This window comes from Chaetodon trifascialis, chromosome 10 (assembly GCF_039877785.1).
Source record: "Chaetodon trifascialis isolate fChaTrf1 chromosome 10, fChaTrf1.hap1, whole genome shotgun sequence".
In the NCBI taxonomy this organism is placed as follows: domain Eukaryota; kingdom Metazoa; phylum Chordata; class Actinopteri; order Chaetodontiformes; family Chaetodontidae; genus Chaetodon; species Chaetodon trifascialis.
Window position 1 is genome coordinate 20,211,780 of NC_092065.1, and position 21,346 is coordinate 20,233,125.

General features: G+C 42.9%; 1 protein-coding gene across 1 annotated transcript in view; it reads right to left on the reverse strand.

Annotated features, from left to right (window-relative positions):
- Positions 1–784: 784 nt before the first annotated feature.
- The window catches only part of cmip (c-Maf inducing protein), a 43,226-nt gene continuing 22,664 nt past the window's right edge, over positions 785–21,346 (reverse strand). The window contains exons 3-21 of the mRNA XM_070971684.1: positions 19,565–19,615; positions 18,716–18,877; positions 17,766–17,807; positions 17,249–17,311; positions 17,030–17,110; positions 16,179–16,282; positions 15,836–15,940; positions 14,034–14,486; positions 12,009–12,074; positions 9,603–9,629; positions 9,466–9,514; positions 9,240–9,347; positions 9,030–9,146; positions 8,227–8,367; positions 5,904–5,951; positions 5,620–5,766; positions 5,396–5,501; positions 5,142–5,212; positions 785–5,021 (exon numbers count right to left, since the gene is read on the reverse strand). Of these exons, the coding sequence (XP_070827785.1) occupies positions 4,968–5,021; positions 5,142–5,212; positions 5,396–5,501; positions 5,620–5,766; positions 5,904–5,951; positions 8,227–8,367; positions 9,030–9,146; positions 9,240–9,347; positions 9,466–9,514; positions 9,603–9,629; positions 12,009–12,074; positions 14,034–14,486; positions 15,836–15,940; positions 16,179–16,282; positions 17,030–17,110; positions 17,249–17,311; positions 17,766–17,807; positions 18,716–18,877; positions 19,565–19,615 (1,995 nt within the window). The 3' untranslated portion in view covers positions 785–4,967. The remainder of the gene's footprint in view (positions 5,022–5,141; positions 5,213–5,395; positions 5,502–5,619; positions 5,767–5,903; positions 5,952–8,226; positions 8,368–9,029; positions 9,147–9,239; positions 9,348–9,465; positions 9,515–9,602; positions 9,630–12,008; positions 12,075–14,033; positions 14,487–15,835; positions 15,941–16,178; positions 16,283–17,029; positions 17,111–17,248; positions 17,312–17,765; positions 17,808–18,715; positions 18,878–19,564; positions 19,616–21,346) is intronic.

Consider the following 21,346-nt stretch of genomic DNA (forward strand, 5'->3'; position numbering starts at 1 on the left):
CCCTATCTCTTACTTCTTTCATATTACTTTCACTGTCATATTTTGCATTTCTTCATGCTGTTGAGTTTAAGTAATAGTTTAGCAGGCTGTTATCAACAGAGGAAAGACTCAATATCCCAATATTTTATTGCATTTCACACTATTTTTCAGCCGCACTCAATACTGTGTGATGTAACTGTCAAAACCCCACAATTGGAGCAGGCTCTCTGATGGCCCAGCACTGTTTAAAGTAGGATGCTGCAGGAATGGTTTCACTCATTGTTTGATAGTTATCATCACTTTAGAAAACAAGATTTTGCATACAAAACAGATGAATGATTTCAAACATGGATGCATTGCAAATTATCAAGCAATACAACTGTTTATATAAAATGGGCCTAAACACTTATTCATTGAATCAATTAGTTGATTGGTCAATTGTCAAAAATGGGCCAGCAACTGTTTTGACAACTGATTAGTTGTTTCAGCTTCTCTAATGCTGCTTATCTTGTCTTAAATGACAGTAAAATGATTATTTTGAGGTTTGGACTGTTGGTCTGACTGATATATATATAAAAAACGTCATGCATTTTAGATTTTTCATGTACCTTTTGAAATGTATTACAAACAAAACTGTTGAAGTGGCCAGATGTTAAGTGACTACAGTAGTATTGTATTAATTACAGGCATCAGTGAAGAAGAGGAGTTACATGTCTGATTTAATGAAAGAGCACTGGATAATTACATTTCTAATGACCTTTGTCTTGTAAAAGGATCAAAAAAGCACACATGGCACACACAGCTGAAACATATTCACAGACAATTTATTTTTGATTGAAATTATTTCACATCATAGTTGTTATTTTTCCTGTTGAAGATCTTTTGTATTTTTATTACAACAGCCACAGAGCAGCAGCAGCAGCAATAATAATAACTCAGCAGGAGAAGCAGATCAATGCGGAGAAAGACTGAAAAATAGAGAGAAACATGATGGGCGCCCCTTTTCCAGCTGCCAAAAAAGATTTTACTGCAAGGAATTATGGGAAAGAGAGTTTTTTTTCAGTCTGTCAGATTTGTCAGGCTGTGCCACATCTGACCCTGTTCCTTCCATAACAACTGTTAAGACTCGAGCACAGCTGTACACAACTTGGACATGGTAGAAACTCTTTACAGTCGGTGTAGAATAAAAAACATCAGGGAGATAATGACAAGAGGGAGGAATCAGGATGGGAACGGAAAGCAAAGCACAGTAAGCTCCACAGGATACGGAGACATGACAGAACAGAAGAGGCGTTTCTATTCAACCATTACATGTTCTACAGTAATACAAAAACCTTACATTAGAACCTCAACACGCCGGCACCCGGACTGGGCGAGTGGCAGCTCAGAATGGCCTAAAATCTGTGGGATGAGTTCAGTGACAGGATTTCCCCGAGACGGCCCACTTCTTTAAACGAACAGGTCAACATTTTGTTAAATATTCTTATTTGTTGACATGTGAAGGCTGATTAGCTTAGCTTAGCATGGAAACAGGAGGAAATGGCTAGCCTGGTTTTGTCCAAAAAAAAAATGTAAAACACATGTGCCGGACTGTATCTTGGCTGGACGCAGTGACTTCCTGCAGTCTTGTCAACACTGTATGAAGTTGCCAGGCAACCAGCAGAGACTTTTTCCACTTTTTTCTTCAACAAACAAGATATAAAATGGACAGAGTTGGCCTACTGGTTTCCCCAGTTTCCAATCTTTATGCTAAGATAAGATAACCAGATGCTGGCTGTAGCCACAGGGTAAACGGACTGACATCACATTGATGTCAATCTTTTCATCCCGCTCTCATCCCAAAACCTATTTTCCAAAATGTCAAACGGTTCCTTTAAAACATCCAGACAAAACATTCAAGATAAAAGAAAAGTACAGTGAAGTCACGCTAAATGATCACTTCGCTGATGTGTGGGACCGACAATTTTATTTAAACATGATAATGGCCGGTCAGTGTGGTCCACCTCTGATATGATTATCTGGCAGGATTAGAACAACATTCTTGGGGAAACAAGAACCATCAGCATGAGGTGATAAAATGCTCAAACTTAAGGATTACATGTGGGGGCAGCTTCAGTCCAAAAGTACGAGTAATGCTCTAAGCTTTTTTAAAAAAATCCTTTCTTTCAAACCCTTTCTGCCTTGACCAGTCGGATTTGTCAGGGCTCATTGGTAGATCCTGGCAACAACCAATCAGATAACAGTTCGATGGGATCTCTCCATTTCAGTCCTTCACCTCAGTGAGATAGTGATCAGACCCTTTATCATGTTTCAAACCTTTTATAAAACAAAATTACAAAATAAAAATACCAGATGATGCAGCAACATGTACATGCAAAAAAAAAACAACAAAAAAAAAAACTACACAACAAGAACACAGGAAACAAATGTTTGATTAAAGTGATCAAATCAAAGACACTGGAAAGATATAATGAAAACATAATTTGTCAGATTACAGTGCACTTTGTGTGGAAAAAAAAAACAAAAAACACCAACAAACACACACGTAGATGAAGGCAACAGAAGCCCGCCAATGAAGGGAGGCCAAGAGAAAGAGAAAAAAGAACGAAGAAGAAAAAAGATTTCAAAATGGTTCTAAGAGAGGAAGAGGGGAGACGACTATATACACTCGTATATACATCATACAGGATATGAAAGAGAGCACAAGGTCCTAAAGGCAGACCCCAAGATGGCCGTACACAAACTGAGTCTACAGGGCAAAGAGAAAACTGTCATGGCACCCAATAAATAGGAAACAAAATATCTAATAGTGGACGGCATCCTTTCCTCTGCTGCAGCTTCTGCCTTGATTCAACGAACACTCGGAGCGTTCTGGAGGTCGACACGAATAAATAAAACGGATGGATGCAGTCAGAGCGAGGCTGACTGGAAAAAGGGTGGAAATCTGACTTGTGTTTTCTACGGCCACTGGCACAAGCCAAATCAAGCCAAACCACATGTAGACAGAGAGGAAAAAAGAGATTCTGACAGACTTGCAGTATGTCAGGGCAGTTACCACATCATATGAAATGCTGCCACAATAAAAAGGCAACATTTTGAGGGAATGTAGATGGGCAAATATGGCCGAAAGGTGCCTGTTTCCAATCTTTTGTCCCTTATAGCCCACTGTGACAGAATATGTACAATAACTTTGTCCCATCCTGTGATGAGAATTATTCATCCATAAAGCCTAAAAATGTCACCCATGTATTATGGCGGAATATAAATACAGCAGAACAATTCAAAACAGGTGGCGTGACAGGTAAAAAGATAACCACTCATCCACGGCTCCACGAGAGGCACTGCGACTCCTCGCTCTGACCTCAACGGGTCAGAGGGGCGGGGGTCAGGAACGCGACCCCGAGCAGCGTCACTGTCTCTCCAGTGTCGTGACAGGTTCCACTCGAAACACCGATCAGAACTGAAACCGCGCTCGCGTTGGCCTGACGAAACAAGTGCACAAAGCAAAAAAAAAAAAAAAGATCTGATGAGGATGTTTGGCAAGTGTCCGCTCTTCTTCTCAAACCCGTCTCAAACAGAGCCCGGAAATAGCAGAGGATATGAAAATATACAACTCTCAGCTGGTGATGAGTCTTGTGTACAGGTCCACTTTAGAATTATTGCAGTCTGCTTTACAGGTCTGTGTTACCGCCATGGCATGGTGCAGAGGGGTCCGTGTGTGGGCGCCCTCTCGGTTGGCTTCTTGTGTTACATGTTGCAAAAAAAAGGACAACAGGGCCCGTGTACTTCATTTATCAGGACAAAATCCAGGAGAGACAGAGTAAAGGAGGCTTGAAAGACACAACTTATAAATATCAGGCAGTCCCAGACCACCCAGCTACTGCTACACAACTGCCCTATTAAATAGTAATGGGAGATCATCAGTATATACACTGAAAACAAATGAGAGAAGAACAAATGTTGCCATCGCTCTTAAACTTTCCTGCGGAGCTCACAAAATGCTTCTGAAATGTCATCCCTGGGGGTTATCTTCATATTTATGTTTTATATAGAAACACACAATATATGAAAGCACAGATGTCTGGAAAAATATGTTCATTCAAGTTGATAAAAACCGTTTTCTTTTTTTGTGTGTGAACGTGTCGAGAAGGAGGAATAGGCACACTCTTGCAACTCTTCTTTTCTCTGAGGTAGCACCTCATTTTCCCAATGAAATACTTGATAAAAGACCCGAATTGGAACCTGAAAACTAAAGCCAGCGATGGCGAGAGCGAGGACTGAGGTGGTGAACAGTTCGACGTGTCTGTCTGGAGAGCTACATTGTGTGTCGGATCAAAGACGGAGCGGAATGTGAGCTGCTGTGTCCAGCCTTCGTCGTGCGAGGGCGGGAGAGAGAAAAAGAGAGGAGGGCTCTGATTGGAGGGCCGGTTCAGGTTTTCCTCATGTCACAGACACACGGAGGTGGGAGGGCTACGGCTGGAGAGCTGGATTCAGACTGAATATGAAAACTGGGACACCGTATATGAAAGACAGGACAAAGGGTAAAGACAGAGAGAGAAAAGGGTCCCTTATGTCACAATATAGTGGGTCCTTGCATGTCCTCTGATCATGTCGGTAAAAACAAGGTCCTTGAAACATCCGTGACAGAAGTAAGGGGAGCGGCAAGATCCATGAAGATTTCTCATTTAGAAAAAAAGTGATGCTGACACGGACAGTTCCTTCCTGGAGATGGCGTCACTACAGGGGTTGGTGAAGACGTATGAAGCTGATGAAGGCTCCTCCTCTGATGTAAATGCATCAGAGATGTTCTGGGTCCATCAGGTGATCCTCACGCTGGGATGATGTCAGAGTTCCTGGTCTAACCATGGCGGCGATGAAGACGGCATCACCGCTCAATTTTCATGTTATGGATCTGAGCCTGTGTGCAGTGTGTGCATGTGTTTATGTGTGTGTCCAGTTATGCATGGGGGGTGTGTGAGCGTGGTGGATCACCAGGCCTCTGTGTACCGAACATCGACGTCTTTCAGGTTGGGCAGTTTGGCCTGCAGGGGAAGAAACAGACAAATGGAAACTGTGTCAAAACCATGGAACACACTTACTGACAAGAATATACTACAAATATAGAAGTACTGCATCTGATAGGAGCTGTCGGGCATTATTACCTTGAGGTCCTCATATGTGTCAGCTGTGAGCTTGGTGCTGTTCATATTCAGGCTGCACAGACTTTTCATGGCTGAAAAAGGCAAACAGTTGTGATTAGCCATCAACATAGTTCACATGCTAACTCTGGGCTTGTCCTTGTATTCCAGCTTTTTTATATACAAAAACACTTGTAGCCAAGATAGCCAATCTTCAGATTGCTCATTGTCACAGTTTTCTATAGAATACAGTCTTCATTTAGTGTGTGGTTTCTTACAGCTGAGAGCCAGCAGACCAGCATCAGTGACGGGAGTCTCACACAGGTTCAGAACCTGAAGACAGGCCAGATGCTCAGATAGCAACCTCAACCCTGCATCCCCAAACTAAAGGAAGAAAGAAGAGAACAAGACGGGACACATATAAGACAACGACTCACGAGAGACCACTCGATTACTTGTGCGCTTGTGTTGGCAGTTGTGTTTGTTTCCTGTGCACGTTTACCTGTGTGGACCAGAGGTTGAGCTGTTTGAGTGAAGGCAGCTTGATGAGCTGCTCGGCACAGGCACTGGTGACGTTGGTGAAGGCCAGGCTCAGGTTCTCCAAGTTCCCAAAAGAACCTGAACTCAACAGGCGGGCCAGGTCCGCATCCTGTGGAAGGTTGAGGAAGAAATATTGTATGTTTCAATAGTAAAAGCAAATATTTTGAATGCGCTCTTGTAGTTGATGCTGGCTAGGACAGAAAAGGTGAAAACGGTGCAGCAGTGAAGGCATCAGTGCAAGCTCACCGTGGACTTTGAGGGCAGAGTGAGCCGGGTGGGGCCTCCTTTCCTTTGCTGGAAAGACACAGAAAAAAAGATGGCGTCTGAGCTCAATGCCTTGCAGGAACCTTGTCAGACAGTAGATGGTGCGTGTGAGCAGGTCTGCAACATGCTGCGTTCACGTCATGTTGAGGAAATGGGACTAACTAAATACTTTCCACCTGATTTTTCAAATATAACAAAACCATATTTTAAACTTGATGTTAGAAGTACTATCAGTGTATTTATGGAGAAAAATCAATTCAGGAACAAGGACTACAGAAAACTTCCAAACAAGTTGTTCCCATGTTTTCTTACATGACATGAATGTGGCATTTGTGGACAAACAGAGAAAATAAATACTGTATTGAGCATACAGGTAGAATTAATACAATACATAGCTGCGTAACATTTACATCTCTTTACTGTACGTGCTACAGCACACGTCTATGACTTGTCTTTGTTTATGCTGAAGTGTATACAGAATCCGTTCAGTGGCTGCCGCCCTGGAGTACCTCCACATATAAATGAACAGCTCAGTTCTGCAGACAGAGTCAAGTGGCTGTGACTCAGTGTGTGAAGCATACAGACTGAGCTGAGAGGCCCAGTTACTGTTACTGGTCTGATCTTTACTGTTCCAGCATTTCAGGCCCAGACAAGCTCCAGCAATTTTCACACAGCAGCAACAAAGAAACTGAAGTGTTGAGCAAACTTAAGATTAGCAAAGCTTGTGTACTGAGCCAAAAAAACCAAAACAAATCATAAAACTTCAATTCTATTACATCAAACTGCCTTTATGGCATGTAATGGATTCCCCAAAAAGATTACAGGTGAGATGAGAGCAAATCTAACTACAATGATCTCTGTCAAAAATGAGGAAGAATCTAACAAAAGAGGTTAGGTTCACAACAACGTGGGACGGCGAAAACACCAAAAGTTTCGTAAGCAAATTCTGTGGCATATCATTTCAAATGTCCTGGCTGTCGTGCTGAAAAAAGTTGGAGACAACTCTTGAAAATGATATTCATCTCTTGGCAACATCGAAAAATTATTGATGACAGTAAATTGCACCACAGTCACTTGACCTGACTGCAGGTCCCTCACAGTTTGAGGAGGGTTGCGTCAGGCATTCGGTGTAAAAGCCTAAGCCAAATCAAATATGTGGATCATGAAATCTGATTTTCATGCTGGGTTGGGCGGGGCCCGTTTTGCCAGCGAGATGGAAAAAGATGATTTGCTGTGGGGACCCCGAGCAACACAGAGCAGCTGAAAGGAAAACAACTGATCACAGTAAGTATAGCCATTAGCAGATTTAAACCATGGTTGAACGATGGTCTAAAAGCTTCCAAGACATATATTTATATACATTTACTGTAGGTTGGCTATTACAAATAGTTTAGACTAATAGTTTAGGTTCAATGCTGCTTACAGCTTCAATTAGCTGCTGTTTCCTGACACCTCTACCTGATGATGGTTTTACATCAACCAAAAGCTTGAAACACCAACAAAGCCTCTGTACTTTTCTGGAATAACTTCAGTACTTAACATCCAAAGTTGTAGAGAGGATTCTTCCTTACGTGCCTCTAAAACCTCTTTTCCACTTTTTACAGAAAAGTTTTACAGAATTTTGAATTGTTTGGAGCATTACAACCAAAATAAATTGGTTTGGAACCCACAAAATTGGTTCTCCACTGAAAGCGAAAAGAGCAGTTTTTGTTTTTTTTTTGACATATTCATACATATTAAATGGGAGCAAGTCAGCTTTCAGTGTCTTGCTCTTAGGTATGGACCTAGGAACAATCAATCGCAGACCAGCTCTATCACCAGGCCTGTGGCCGCCTAAACAAACTCTACCCTGTACCATTAAAAAACAGGCTTTTCTGTTCATGTTCCCACACAGGAAATGGCGGCACTGGTCATACCGCAGCATTCTCCTAAAGGAACCCTGTGTCTTCCTCCTGTTCTCGTCTTAGCCAGTGAGGACAACAACTTCCGGGTCGTGTAAACTGCTCATTTACTGTCAGCACAGCGTCAGAGCTGTGAATTGACAAGTAGGCCACATACTTCAGGAATTTGCACGTAATGAGAAGCTGGTGACTTGATTTTCCTGCAGAGGCCTTCATTCCAGCAGGCTGAACCCAACAGAAATGTGGGATGAGTTGGACAAGATGTTCTTAGTTCAAGATCTACAAGAACTGCAGGGGCCAAAAAGAACAGCACCATGTTTACTTCAGGCCTCACTGTGCCTAATAAAGTTCTGAGCGTGTGTGTGTGTGTGTGTGTGTGTGTGTGTGTTGGAGCCGTAACTCACCAGCTCTTTGAGCTCTCTCTGTCGGTCGCAGAGCTGCTCGTACATACGGAGGCCCACCTGAGTGCTCTCCAGGGTGGATATGATCTGAAGCTGGGTGTCTTTGTTCTCAATGATGTTGTACTCCAGCATCAGACACAAGATCTGGACACACATGTAGACACATACATGCTGTAGAGGGACACTGAAGTACCAGTCAAAAGTTTGGACAAACCTTCTCTGTCAAAGGTTTTTCTTACTATTTTCTACCTTGTAGATTAATACTGAAGACATCAAACCCATTAAAGGCACATAGGGAATTATGTAGTAAGTCAAAAAAGGTGTGAGCAAAGGGAGATATATTTTATATTTTAGATTCTTCGAAGCAGCCATTGTTTGCTTTGATGATGTCATCAGGGTCCTCTTGGGTTGAGCTTGAAGACTAAATTCCTAAGATAAAGCCTGTTTTATAAACTAGGGATCGAACAAAAAATGTCACCGGTTGCATTACGGAGCTTGACCCATACTAGGGACAATATTTTTGGCTATTGCTGCTTTGATTTGGACATTAAAAACTAAGTTGCTGAAATAGCCCTTACAACAATTCTGCATTCCACTGCTTATAATAACAACCTCAGAAGAACAAACAGCAGAGCAATGGCACAAAATGGTAAATAAACTAAACTACCGCACATTAATGCACCAAGAGGCCATGTGGATCCATTCAGAATAAATACAATTATCTATTGACAGACAGAATTATAGCTGTTGTTAGATAGCTAGAGTTATTGCTCGAAGCATTAATAGAAACACAAACATGAGCATACCTCTACCATGGTCTGGTTTCCACGTAGGGCCAGCAGCATGCAGGGACCCAGCTTGTTTTCAGCCAGAGAGAGCAGGAACTTCTTGGTCTTATAGCAGGAGCCCATCAAGATATGAACCTGGAGGAGAGGAAGAAGAGGGGAGAGGAGGGTCAGCTGTTAGCAACCACAACCTGCATTTAGTTCGGACCGTGTGTGTCTCCACACACTCACCATACTAGCGAAGAGCTCTCCATCGTCATCACAGGCCACGCCTCCTGGACTGTAGAGCTGAAACCAGCCATCTTTACCTGAACGCACACTGAGTAGGCATGAATGGACCTGGATAACACACACATACACACAAATGATTTTTCTGTTAGTCGACGTCAAAGAAAAATCTCCCCACTTTACTGTTGAAGGTTGAAACAGTGGCAAACATGCACCAGCCCACACTGACCTCCTGCCTCGGGTCCTCCGCAAACCTCTGAATAACATACTTCAGTTCCCTATTTAGACACAGAATGATTGAGACACAAATGTAAGATTGTTTTCAAACTGGAATCTAACTCAGTTCATGATGTCTCAGTTACTTACTTTGTGAATTTGGCATGTGCGAGGGCCCTGGAGAGAGGGAAGACAAGGAGAGGCGTGAGATACAGCCCAAAATACTTCGAGCTGAGAAATGTCACAAAAGAAACTTGTCTCTGTAGGGAAATGTTAATTTAACGCATGCTTTTCTGATAGTATAGCTCAGATATGTTGTTAACAGTGCAAACAAGTATCTTTGCAGGTCATTCTGACATGTTTTTGCTTGGAGTTCCCCTTTGTGCTACCTCGTACAGTGGTTTTAAGCTGATGACCCAGTAGCACAATGTTACTCTCTATTGGCGGATACAGTCAACAAGCTTGGATATGTTTCAGAGGGAGTGCTGAGCTCATTTTCAGCACGTGCGTACATGAAATGAGCATGTGAACTTCTCAGAATTGTTTTTTACTTTAGATTACATTTTAATGATCCCAGTGGGGATTCCTTGCAATTGTGTTTCAGCAGCAGTTGTGAGAGGTGAGCTGTGGCGATACTGGATACAGATCAGGGCAGACAAATGGATGGTTGCACTCTAAACTAATCACAAATTACAAAATGATCCACACTCCAGTTAAATTCCATCAGTTTTACTCATGTTTATGAAGCTTAAACAGTGTTAAGTACTTATGACGCACATGTGCATTTCATCATATCGTACACGTCAACATGTGGCTCAACCTGCCATTTTTGGAGTCTCTGGAAACTTGCGAGGCAGTTGGTTGGAACTCATCTGAGCACATCAGTGTCAGTGTGTATGTGCTAGCTCTCTGAATGTACGTGTGCACTGATGTGACTCATTGTATCCTCAGCTACAGGGTGCTGGGGAGTATTGTTGCCTTTCCAAATGACGCCTGAAGCCATCAACCAGGCAACAGTGGCGCAGGTGAGCTACAGGTGTGTCCCAGTGTTGATGAAACAACAAGTCATCGGTCAGTCAATGCTAATGAAGCTCTGGATCAGCCAGCCAACTACAAATAAGGCTCCGGGCTGCTTATAGCCAATTAAAGCGGGCTCTCTGGAGAGAGATGAGCCGCCCCTCCAGTTTATGACCCCCCCGGAGGCGTGGTGAGGTACTTTACCCACGTCAACAGCCAGGCCCCAACAGAACCCTCCTAGAAACATGCACTGTACACATCCCCAGAGACAGTGATGTGAGAAACTGGAAGAAGGAGGGAGACAGGAGGGAAGGCGAGGCGAGGGGTGGCGTGGAGCACTGGGCCCATGCTGATGGTTATAGTATATGATTATGGTTATGGCTGCACTGGCTGTTTTTAGAGTGGAACCAAAGGTGCACTAGTTCACATTTCTCTGAAAAAAGCATTTAGACTATGATGAGGCACCAACGCTGTCCACTGAAATACAGTTTGCTACTACAACTACTGCTAATACCACCTTTACAGTTTCAACAACTACTATGACAACATGTCACTCTGATCAGCTTTCTTTTTCTTTTCTTTCTGTCTCTTTTCTTGTATTATACATGAGCAACTACAGCGATTGTGTGTTGGGTCCTGAGCTCTGCCAGATGACCCACACCCAATGCTGTGTGCCTCAACACATCCTTTGTTGACACAGATGGAGGACTGAAGCTGCTGTTCTGCTCATGTGCTGCTTTCACTACGCAGGCTGTGCTGACGCTCTGTACCTCAAAGAAACTAAAAGGCCAGCTGAGGCTGTGACACTGGCATCACTGACCCTACCTGTAGGTTCTTTAACTAAGAAAGAAAAAGGGGAACGTTATTCCACTGTTCCACTTTGGTGGACAGTAACTAGAAGAACTGGTACTTCTTGCTATTTGGCGCCCCTGCAATTTCAGAATGCAATTTGTTTCAACACCACTGTCATAAACATAGACTGCTGCACACATGCATTAGTTGTGATTGCATTACTGATGTAAACTTGCAAATCGACAACTTTGCCAAACATCAAGTAAGTGCAACGACACAAGACTCAGAAAGCTAGCTAATGTTACTTAACTATGCAACAGCAAGAGGGCCAGCTCAGCAGCTCAACATCTGCTCTCACCAATGACGTAAGGTCAGTGTAAGATTCACTCCTGTCCGGCTACAGCTTGCTTTGTCTCTTCCTAGCTTCTTCTGCCATTATGTCCACAGAGGCTGCTGAGCCCGGTTCTGTTGCCTGCTCACCTAGCTTGGTTTCTGGTGCCCATTCCCTCGCTACTCTCTCTCTTGCTGCTTTAATGTTAGCATATGTGTGTTACCAGCAATAAAATGCTGCAATTAAAATACCATAAGGAATCATTAATCTTTGACTGATGCTCAATTTTGAGTCTTTAGGAAAATACTAATTTTATTTTCTATCGCTGCTACAATAGATTTCCAGATAGATGAATAAAATGTAACCCCGACCTCCAGTGTAAGTGTGAGCTGAGGAATGTGTGTGTGAATACTTACTCTTTAGGGAAAGGGATGGGCTGCAGGAGGCTGGCCAGAGCAGGTCTCCAGTCATCGTAGTCCGACCTGACAGAGACCACCACAAAAAGAAAAGTGAAAACGACAGACAGCAAGAGAGTTAGTCTTACAATGTAAAGAGGAGGGTGTAGCCTGGATAAGTGAGGCTGAAGACAAAGGAGTAGCTGAAACAGGATCTGCGCTGAGATGACGCAGAGCTACGTCTTGACTTTACAGAAACTAGAGCAGCATCACATTACTGTGAGTTAAGTAACACTGGCTTTGTTACAAACGCTTGGATACTATCACTTTTTAGGCCATCCTGTTCGGTTACCGAACCTACAGCCGGACTGAGGGACACACACACACATGCACACGAACACACGCGCAACTGCTGCTCCATTTTCACACTGTGTCATCAGCACTGAAGTTCATTCGTTCGTTCATTCATTCATTCATTCATTCATTCATTCATTCATTCATTCATTCGGAGCTTTTTAACCTATTTACACTGTTCACTTCTTTGGGCATACACACACACATAATGTTACAAACTAGGCCACTTCCCGGACTGTTGACAGGCAGTTTTTACAATGTGAGTTTATGTAAGTTTAAAGTTGCTTCACCAAGATGCAGATTTTGTTCAAAGGCTTCAAGAAACAGATATTTTTTGTGTGATTTCAATGATTTTTTTAATGGTCTGATGTCTCGGTTCGGTGAGGCTGTGTGTGCCTTACATGTTTCTGTTAATTTGTCCCAATGTTCTTCTTAATGCAGAGGACTGGCTGAACCGGATCAGGTTAGGTCTGTTTTCTGTATCGTTGTGTGCACCTTCAAATGTTGTCACTGGCCATATTGACAGTTGAAATTATGAGACAGACACTAAAGTCAATATGCAGTCAATATGTCTCTGTGCAAAAATGATATATCCAAGACATGGAGCTTAAAATCCTCCAGTGTGTCAAACTCTGCTCAGACAGGTAAGCTGACACCGTGCACAGGGGGTATGCAGGCTAAAAAGCTGACAGTTTTGCACAGAAACACTGAGAAAGAAACACTGGTGTCAAAGTGAAGGCAATTCACACTATGTATGTGTGTCTTTAGTGCTAAAAATTTGGCAGCTCATCTATGATGAATGCGTTGGTGATCAGTTTAACATGCATTTAGTTATGTGTGACTTAAAGACAGGCCTAATAGAGGTGGTATACTGATGGCTTTGGATGGAAAATGCATCACAGTGTTAATGCAGGTGTGGAATGTCTTCGCATGAAAACAGCCATCATCATCCACTGCGGAAGAAAATTAAAGCTAACATCAGCTATAACATAACACTATATTACTGGTAACCTCACTAAATTTGACATTAGACACCAGTGTTATAGTGTTGGCTGCCCAGTAATAGGATACTGTTATATTACTGTGTTGTAGTTGATTGTTTCACCTCTCTATGCTACTGTTGTTATTTTGCACTTGCTGTAAATTACAGTTGTTTAGTCATCACCAAATCATAATGCTTTGTCCTAGTTTACGCTCTTCTGTGTTTGTGCTTGTGTTTGGCCACTGTAGTCTCTGACCGTGTGGTGTGTAGTAACACATTTTGGGGAAGGGAGTACAAATTTACCTCTACGAAGTGCTTGTTTCCAGCAAACTGATATCAGCTGAAGTTCACTGCAATTCAAGGGCGTGGTAGCATAGTGCTAAAGAATCTAGCAGTTCTCACCAACAACTGAGCTTAGTTAAAGGTACAGCCTGACATTTTGGGAAATAGCTTTGTGTAACATCAGAGTCATATGAGAGAGGATAAATATTAATGTTGTGTTTGAGGGTCCAGTACAGAGGTAAGTCCAGGACAGGGTTTGCCTAGCTTAGCAAAAAGACTGGATGTAGAGGAAAACTGCTGATTCATGCCTATACAGAGACAGAGTTAAAACTAATATTGATCTTCCTGTCTGACTCAAGAGACAACAAGTGTACCCAAAATGTTGGACTAATACGTATTAGCAGTGACAGATTTCTGCGTAAACTCACAGCATCTTGAGGATGAGGGCGAAGCAGCCTAGCACTCGGTCGGCCTGCGCCGGCAGCTGGATGGACAGAGTGTTGACGGCCGGGCTGACCAGCAGACAGTCGATGAGGTTGGGTTCGCTGTCGCCTCCCGATGGCCCGCCCTTCCGCCTGGCGTTGGCTGAGTTGTTGTTTCGCTCCAGCTCCACAAGAATCTCGCTGGAGTTGACGACGGAGGGAGGAGGGGAGAGGGGCAGGGAGGGAGTTGGGGAGGAGATGGGAATGGACGGGTTGGAGTTTGAGGGGACCGGAGGAGGTGGCTGAGGAGGACTGGTGTTGGCGGAGAGGGGGAGGAGAGTGGCAGGAGGCGGCGTAGGAGGCTCGGGGCGCAGTAGGCGGAGCGGCATTGGGGGTTTGCGGTCATTCTGCTGCTGGCAGCCGTTTCTGATCTCCTTTAGGCTGGGGGAGTTGTCCCGACTGCAGGGACGGCAAAAAGGGTGATAGGACCACATTTGAAACCTACACTGCGCATTAAGTACAGCAGCAATGTCAATGAAAGCAAAAGCAAGAAGCCAAAAAAAAAAACAACGAAGCGTATTAACAGAAGGCAGAAGGGAAAGAAAAGAGGTGAGATATAGCAAGAAGCAGGAGAGATGGGTACCATAGTGACGGTTCCTATGTGTGCTTGAGTTTTGGAAAAATTTGCTAAGAATGTTCCTCTCTGGGGCAAAAGAAGCTGAGGAGATGATGCTAATTAGGTAAGATAGCCTATGCCACACATCTTTAGTCAACAAAACGCCCCTGTGGAACACACGAGAAAGAAACAAGATCATTTAGGTGTTAATTCGTGGAGGATGAGGCCGGTTAGAAAGCAAGCATGCTGTGGTTTCCTCTCAGCAATGGCAAAAAACGGATTTGTTTTTCTGAAATTCTCGTTCTCGTTCTGTACCATGACATATGGAAATCTATTGAGAAAAAACGAAAACCAAGACGGAAGAGTTAATAATGGTGGCTTGCAGCTGCTTTTCATCCCCATGAATTTCTGTATTTGAAGGCTGTATTTATCATCTGTATCTTAAATATTTGCTGATATATCTTTATCTTTTTCATTGTAGAGGTATTGTTTCTTTAAGAAAAACATGTTGGGACATTGCAAATTAGTTTAAGCTATAAATGGGATAATGTGGTTGGAAAACAGCACGGTATCTGATCTGCTTTCCTGGTTACATCTGCAAATTACCGTTTGTACTGCTTCCCTCATATTAGCCGGGCAAGATGTGGGAAATTGCCAATCATGCGTTTGTCTAATCAATGACAAAATGGACAGAGGTAAACAAAAGAATGAGCCTTCTACCACAACAGCTGAATAAACAGGTACTGTGTGGAATAGTCAAGCGTAAAAAACAGTGGCCAAGCTTCTTTCTCACACCAGGAAATAACAGGAAATGACACGACATGTTTTCTAAGACCACGTTGGACACGCAAACATCCAGTGTTTTTGAAACATTCAAACAGATTTTAGCCATGTTTCACTTGTCAGGAGTGTGCATACATTGTCATGAAGCGATGGAGAGAGCACTCAGGTAGCCATTTTATATACAAGCAGAGAGGCAGTGTGAAGCCTGAGGGTGGCTGGGGCTCGTCTAGCCTTCCATGCTGCTGACCCTCAGGCCTGACAGGTCTGAGTGGCTCAAACTGCAGCGATCAGATAAACAAGATGTCCAGACACGAGCGGAAAGGTAAGTGGATGAGCTGAGGGAGAGGTGAAAAACTGACGAGAAGCTACAGAGCGTGTGTGAGTGTGTGAGTGTGCGGGGATGACTGACCTGTTGATGAACTCCTCATAACAGGAATAAATGGCGGCAAGACACACTGCCACCAGGTTTGGCAGGACCCGGGGGTGGGGGCACTGCCCTGTTGGCCCGTGCATGCTACAACACACAGAGGAGATTAGATATCACAGTCCCGACTGTCTGCTGAAGGTTCAGCATCTGTCCGTGCACCTCATGCTGCTGGAAGTAACAAGAAGTCTGCATGTTCTTCAGAGGCTTTTCAGACCTAAGAGTCATGCAGATTGGATGTGAAGTCGGCTTCCACCACTGGTCCTTCACAACATATCTAAATCTAATCAGACGGGGCAGTAGCACCTGTAGCCTGAAGGTGTCTCACCTGTGGACGAACTTCTTGACGACCTCCATGCCAGCGTTCAGCTCGTTGAGAGCCAGGATGTACTCCTGTGTGAAGAGGCGCAGTCGAGGGCACTTTCCAAAATCCTGCCAAAGAAAGGGACGCACCAAATTAAGTTAGAAATACATCGATCGAACCAAAGAGCACAAGAAGAAAGACAGAACTAGAGGATAACATCCTGAGACGTAAAGGTTTTCCAGTCTGCTCGGTTTAGTCAGCGGATGGAGGGACTGTGTATGTAATTACCACTGTTTCCAAAACAGACTGTGGGAACACTCCATCATAAATCATGCCTTCATCCGACTGTCTCGTCCACCAGGGCACTCCTGGAAATAATTTAGAACTTCTGATTTCTTTATTGATTGGGCCTATTGATCTGTTCCTCGCTCAATTCCCTTATCAATCGCCTTATGATGAATAGCTGGGTAGAATAAAGGACATTAATGTTTTATTTGTTAGTTTAATTTTGCTGTTTAAAGTAAATTGAGCAAAAACTGCAAGTCTGATGGAAAAAAATCCCCAAAACATTACAGCTCACACAGTTAAAGACAATGTTAATCTGGCCCGGTCACAACATCCAGCTTTCATTTAGGATTTTTTTTTTTTTTTTTTTTTTAAATCTAGATCAGTTTATTAGCCACACTGTATACACTTCCTCTTTTACTGGATGGAAGCAATGTGGCATTTTCACAAAAATTACCAAAACCGTGGAATTGCATGCAATGAACAGGCATCAAAAGAGGAATCGGGTAGTGTGGAACCAGCACTAAACAGGAACTGATACCTAAACCTCATTCCGACTACCGAATGCTCCTGAACGCAGCAGCTCTCACCATGTTGTGTTTGAGGATTCTCTGGACCACAGGAGTGAACACTTCAATCACGACCATCGACCGTGGCCGCTCCCGACAGTGCTGCAACACACAGGACCGACCATCAACAGAAAGCACTACTAAATGCTTAAAAATGACGTGTCTTCACTACAGTAACAACACACGTGTTCAATGCTGTTCCAGTCTGAGACAGGTGACAACTACAGCACGTGAGCTCACCTTACAGAAGAACTCACACAGGTCAGGTGGTGGGTGGTTGTTTTCCAGAAGAGGAGCAATGGCCTGGACATCCACACACACACAGACACACACACACACACACACACACACACACACACACACACACACACACACACACACACAGATAGATGAATATTTCCACATCCTATCTCTTATTTACCCTGGCTGTTGGCCAGCAGCAGAGATCAGGGCTGTCAGGTGCAGGAGCCTTTTAAAAACAGCCCACAGGTGAGCTACGCAAACAGCACAACCTGTCTCAGCATCGAACTCCCTGCTCTGCCCAGACACTGCCATATGGGCATCGACAGCAACAATCGAAAACACACAAATACACACACACACACACAGGTGTGACATGAACAAATATAGGGGGAGAATCGATATTTTTCTTCAGTTCAAAGACTAAAACAACAATAGGCCGGACTCAAGAGTGTTAATTATTAACTCCAGGCTGACATCAATATCAGTTTACAGTGACGGTGAACTTCATACTCACCACAATGATGTTCTCATGATCCTGAGTGCTGAGATTAGAGTTCTGTGGGGAAGAACAAGAGAAAAACAGAAGAGTTCAGGGGAGAAATAAATGGATTGTTGCATGAGCACAAGTACTTACATTTAGGTAATCGCAGATACTTCGTACCATTATGAGTACTTACTAATAACACTGGCATTCTAACACGCTCAGCACACACACACACACAGTGGAGTGTAGTTACAATGTCGAGCAGCGAGATTTGCTCTACTTTAGTCACCATCTCTTATCCTAAAACCTCAAAATTACTGAAATTGATCCTTCTCCACCGACTTGTTCAGCTGATGAGACGTTAACACCGCAATGTAGTGAAGCGGTATGGGGCGGGGGGGGGGCAATTATATCGGAGTAGCTTTATGATTACAATTATGAGCACAGCAGCAGACCCCAGCTGTCATTTAATCATTCTTCATATCATATTAATGGTTTGATCAGAGTTTATCTAACATCCTTTTTCAAAAGTCTGTTTTTATTTTCACATTTTTATTCCATGTCAATTTTCCTGACAGTGGTGTTGCCACTAGTGAGAAAATCTTCAAGAAGAATAAAAAAAAACTGCTGAAAAATTTAAGGGCTGCGAACATTTTTGCTAAACAACTTCTATCATGAAAAAGAAATTAAATAAATCTCTGCTGATATGAAAATAAATGTTTTTTCATCTTGCGTTTTTTAAAATAATTTCTTACATTATTTTGCAGTGTATTGTGGCTATTTATATATTACACACCATTTATTAATATGATTACATATTTCATAATGGGGCTCCAGTAGGCACTTGCCTAAAAAGCTTTAGTATAACAGTGTGTACTAACGCATTCATTTTTGTAGGCTAAAGACTAATATTACTGATCACGGTCTGGTAAAGGTCCACACAGGTAATATTGCGTGTATGTGTGTGTGTGTGTTGCTACCTCGGCCAGCAGGGTGGAGATGATGTGCAGTGGAGCCTGGTGGATGGACTCGTCCTGCAGCGGCGAGGTCAGAGCCATGTCCACCAGCGCTCTGATCTCCTTCAGCACCACATCCCAGCGACTCGGGTTGTTCAGGACCTTGCGATACTTGTAGATCTTTTTCTATGGGAAGCACAGTGCAATACCCCGTGTGACTAATATATTATTTTGTTTAGCTGCTGCCTGCATTGTTCTGTGAAACCAGCACTTCAACACCTCTGAAATCATTGAAATACTTTTTCAGCGTTGTGAGTTTTGTTCTTGAGTTGAGTCAGTTTCATATCACTACCTTTCAAATGCTTTTTATTCAAAATGGTGCAGTGAAAGCACACAAACAGGAAATGTTTGTGAGGAGTCAGAGCTGTGCAAACTCTCCTTGTCATGATGCGTTCTGCGTGCCTGCGATCATTGCCTCAAAATCAGTGTGGATGGAAATTAAACCCAGAAAAAAATGAAACCATAGGAAGTAGCTGTGAGCTCTACCACTCCGAACTACCTCAGGCAAACTTCCTTGTATAACTTTATTTAGCTCAGTGAGCACAGCGTGGCTCTGGCACTGACAGGTTTAGAGGTCTGATCCTCATAAAGGTCGGTAAAGTACCATAAAACGGTGTGTCAGACTGAGACAAGACATGTAATACAGCAAAAATCTATTCTGGTGTTTCAACATGGTCAATAAACTTCAACGTGTGTGGCAATCGTTATCAAGTCTTAAAAAGGAAGGAACAGCAAAGTGAGATAAAGTTCATCATCGTGCTTTAAAGGGGCAGCTGAAACATATCAGTAGTTAAAGACAAACAGTAATCTTACCTTCCACTGCAGGGAGTGAAACCACTGGTCCCTTAAGTAACTGTTTGCAGCCTGTAGTAACACACACATACACACACACACACACACACACACACACACACACACACACACACACACACACACACACACACACACACACACACACACATCCATGGAGAGAGACACAAACAATTTGTTAACTGTGATCTCAGGTATTAGAAGGTAAACCCATGGTCAAATGATTGGCTTTTAACGCTCAATTCTTGTAACACTGTCAGTCAACATTTAATTAACAGCTTCCTGTACAGTCTTTTTCCACAGTCTGGGGCCTAAATACAGTATATGTGTCAAGAACTAATCCCTTCTGAAGACAGATCATACTTCTTGAAGCCTTGACATTTACAGCTGCAGACAACATCAGTGAGGTTTTGACTCACAAAGGCAGCCTCATCCCTCAACTATCTTCAGCTACTCATGCAGTGTTGTTATTTCACTTTTCGACAGCCCTGTAAGTATCTAATGTGAAAGCTTAAAATTAGTCATCATGAATACCAGAAAATATGCAGCTACGAGTTAGTCTTTGCACCGTCTGCCAAAGGAAAAATAAATTCAGCAGGCATAGTCGGATGCTCACATTCTTCACATTAAAGCTGCACTAATCAATATTGTTATATTAACAGTGGCTCAACTGACCACATGTGATGTGACACTGGTTGCTTGCAGTGATGCATAAATAGAGAATGACCACCAGTTCTCCTCAGCTCTGTGGAGCATTTCATTGTCTACTAGCTCATTGTTTTGTGAGCCCGCAAAATTTGGTTCTCTCAGCGCGGTCATCAAATGCATTTCCAGCAGCAGCAGGTTGCTCTTTTCAGTGTAAAAGCCAATGATAAGCCCACGGTACAGTAAATAGCCAGAACCAAACAAAAAGCAGGTGGACTTAGTGGAGTATTTAGCAGCTAAAGAACAGATATTTCTCTGAAGTTGGTGGAGACCAAAGCAGAACTAAAAGGAGAGTGAACCGGGCAGGTGGGCGGAACAGATCCAATTTTTTAGTGGCCTCTAGTGGTGAGGTTGCAGATTGCAACCAAACAAATACCCATCCCCTTCCAAGTGAGTATATAAGCCATTAGTTATACAGACTGATTAGCAGTAAAAATGGACATCTGACAGTGATGCAAATTGTCATCTTACTCTCTAATAGCAACCAAAATGATAACTTCAAACGGACATCCACAGTGTGATATAATCAGGTTACCACTGACAGCCATGCATTGTTGTTGAGGGATCTCACTCGTAGGCTTAGGCAAAGGATCAAACATATATATATTAAATCACTTCTGGTGGCATGCTTTATAGGCTACCATCACTAAGAGGCTAAGTGTGCATTTTATTGGAGGGTGGCGTTTGCTAAACTGATTATTATCATTAGCTAATAAGGTGTTCAATAGAATGTGAATGTGTTATGTGAATGTGTTAATATGAATAGAATATTTGAACTATATTTATAGAATATTTGAATATTTGAACTGAGAGACAAACCTACTTAAACAAAATCAGATTTACACAAAGGAGCAGAGGCAGGATGAATAAAATGGTTATAATAATTAACCGATGCTGTTTAAAAGTGGACCTCTGACCACACCACAGTCACAGTACATATATAGTAAAATGAAATGACAACTGCAGAGGGACTTTAAAAATTAACTTTGGCTTCAAAACAAAGAACCAGGACCAGAAATAATGCAGCCATTCTTCCCATCTGCTTCCTGTGTATGCACTCTTTACTACCTGTCCCAGTGT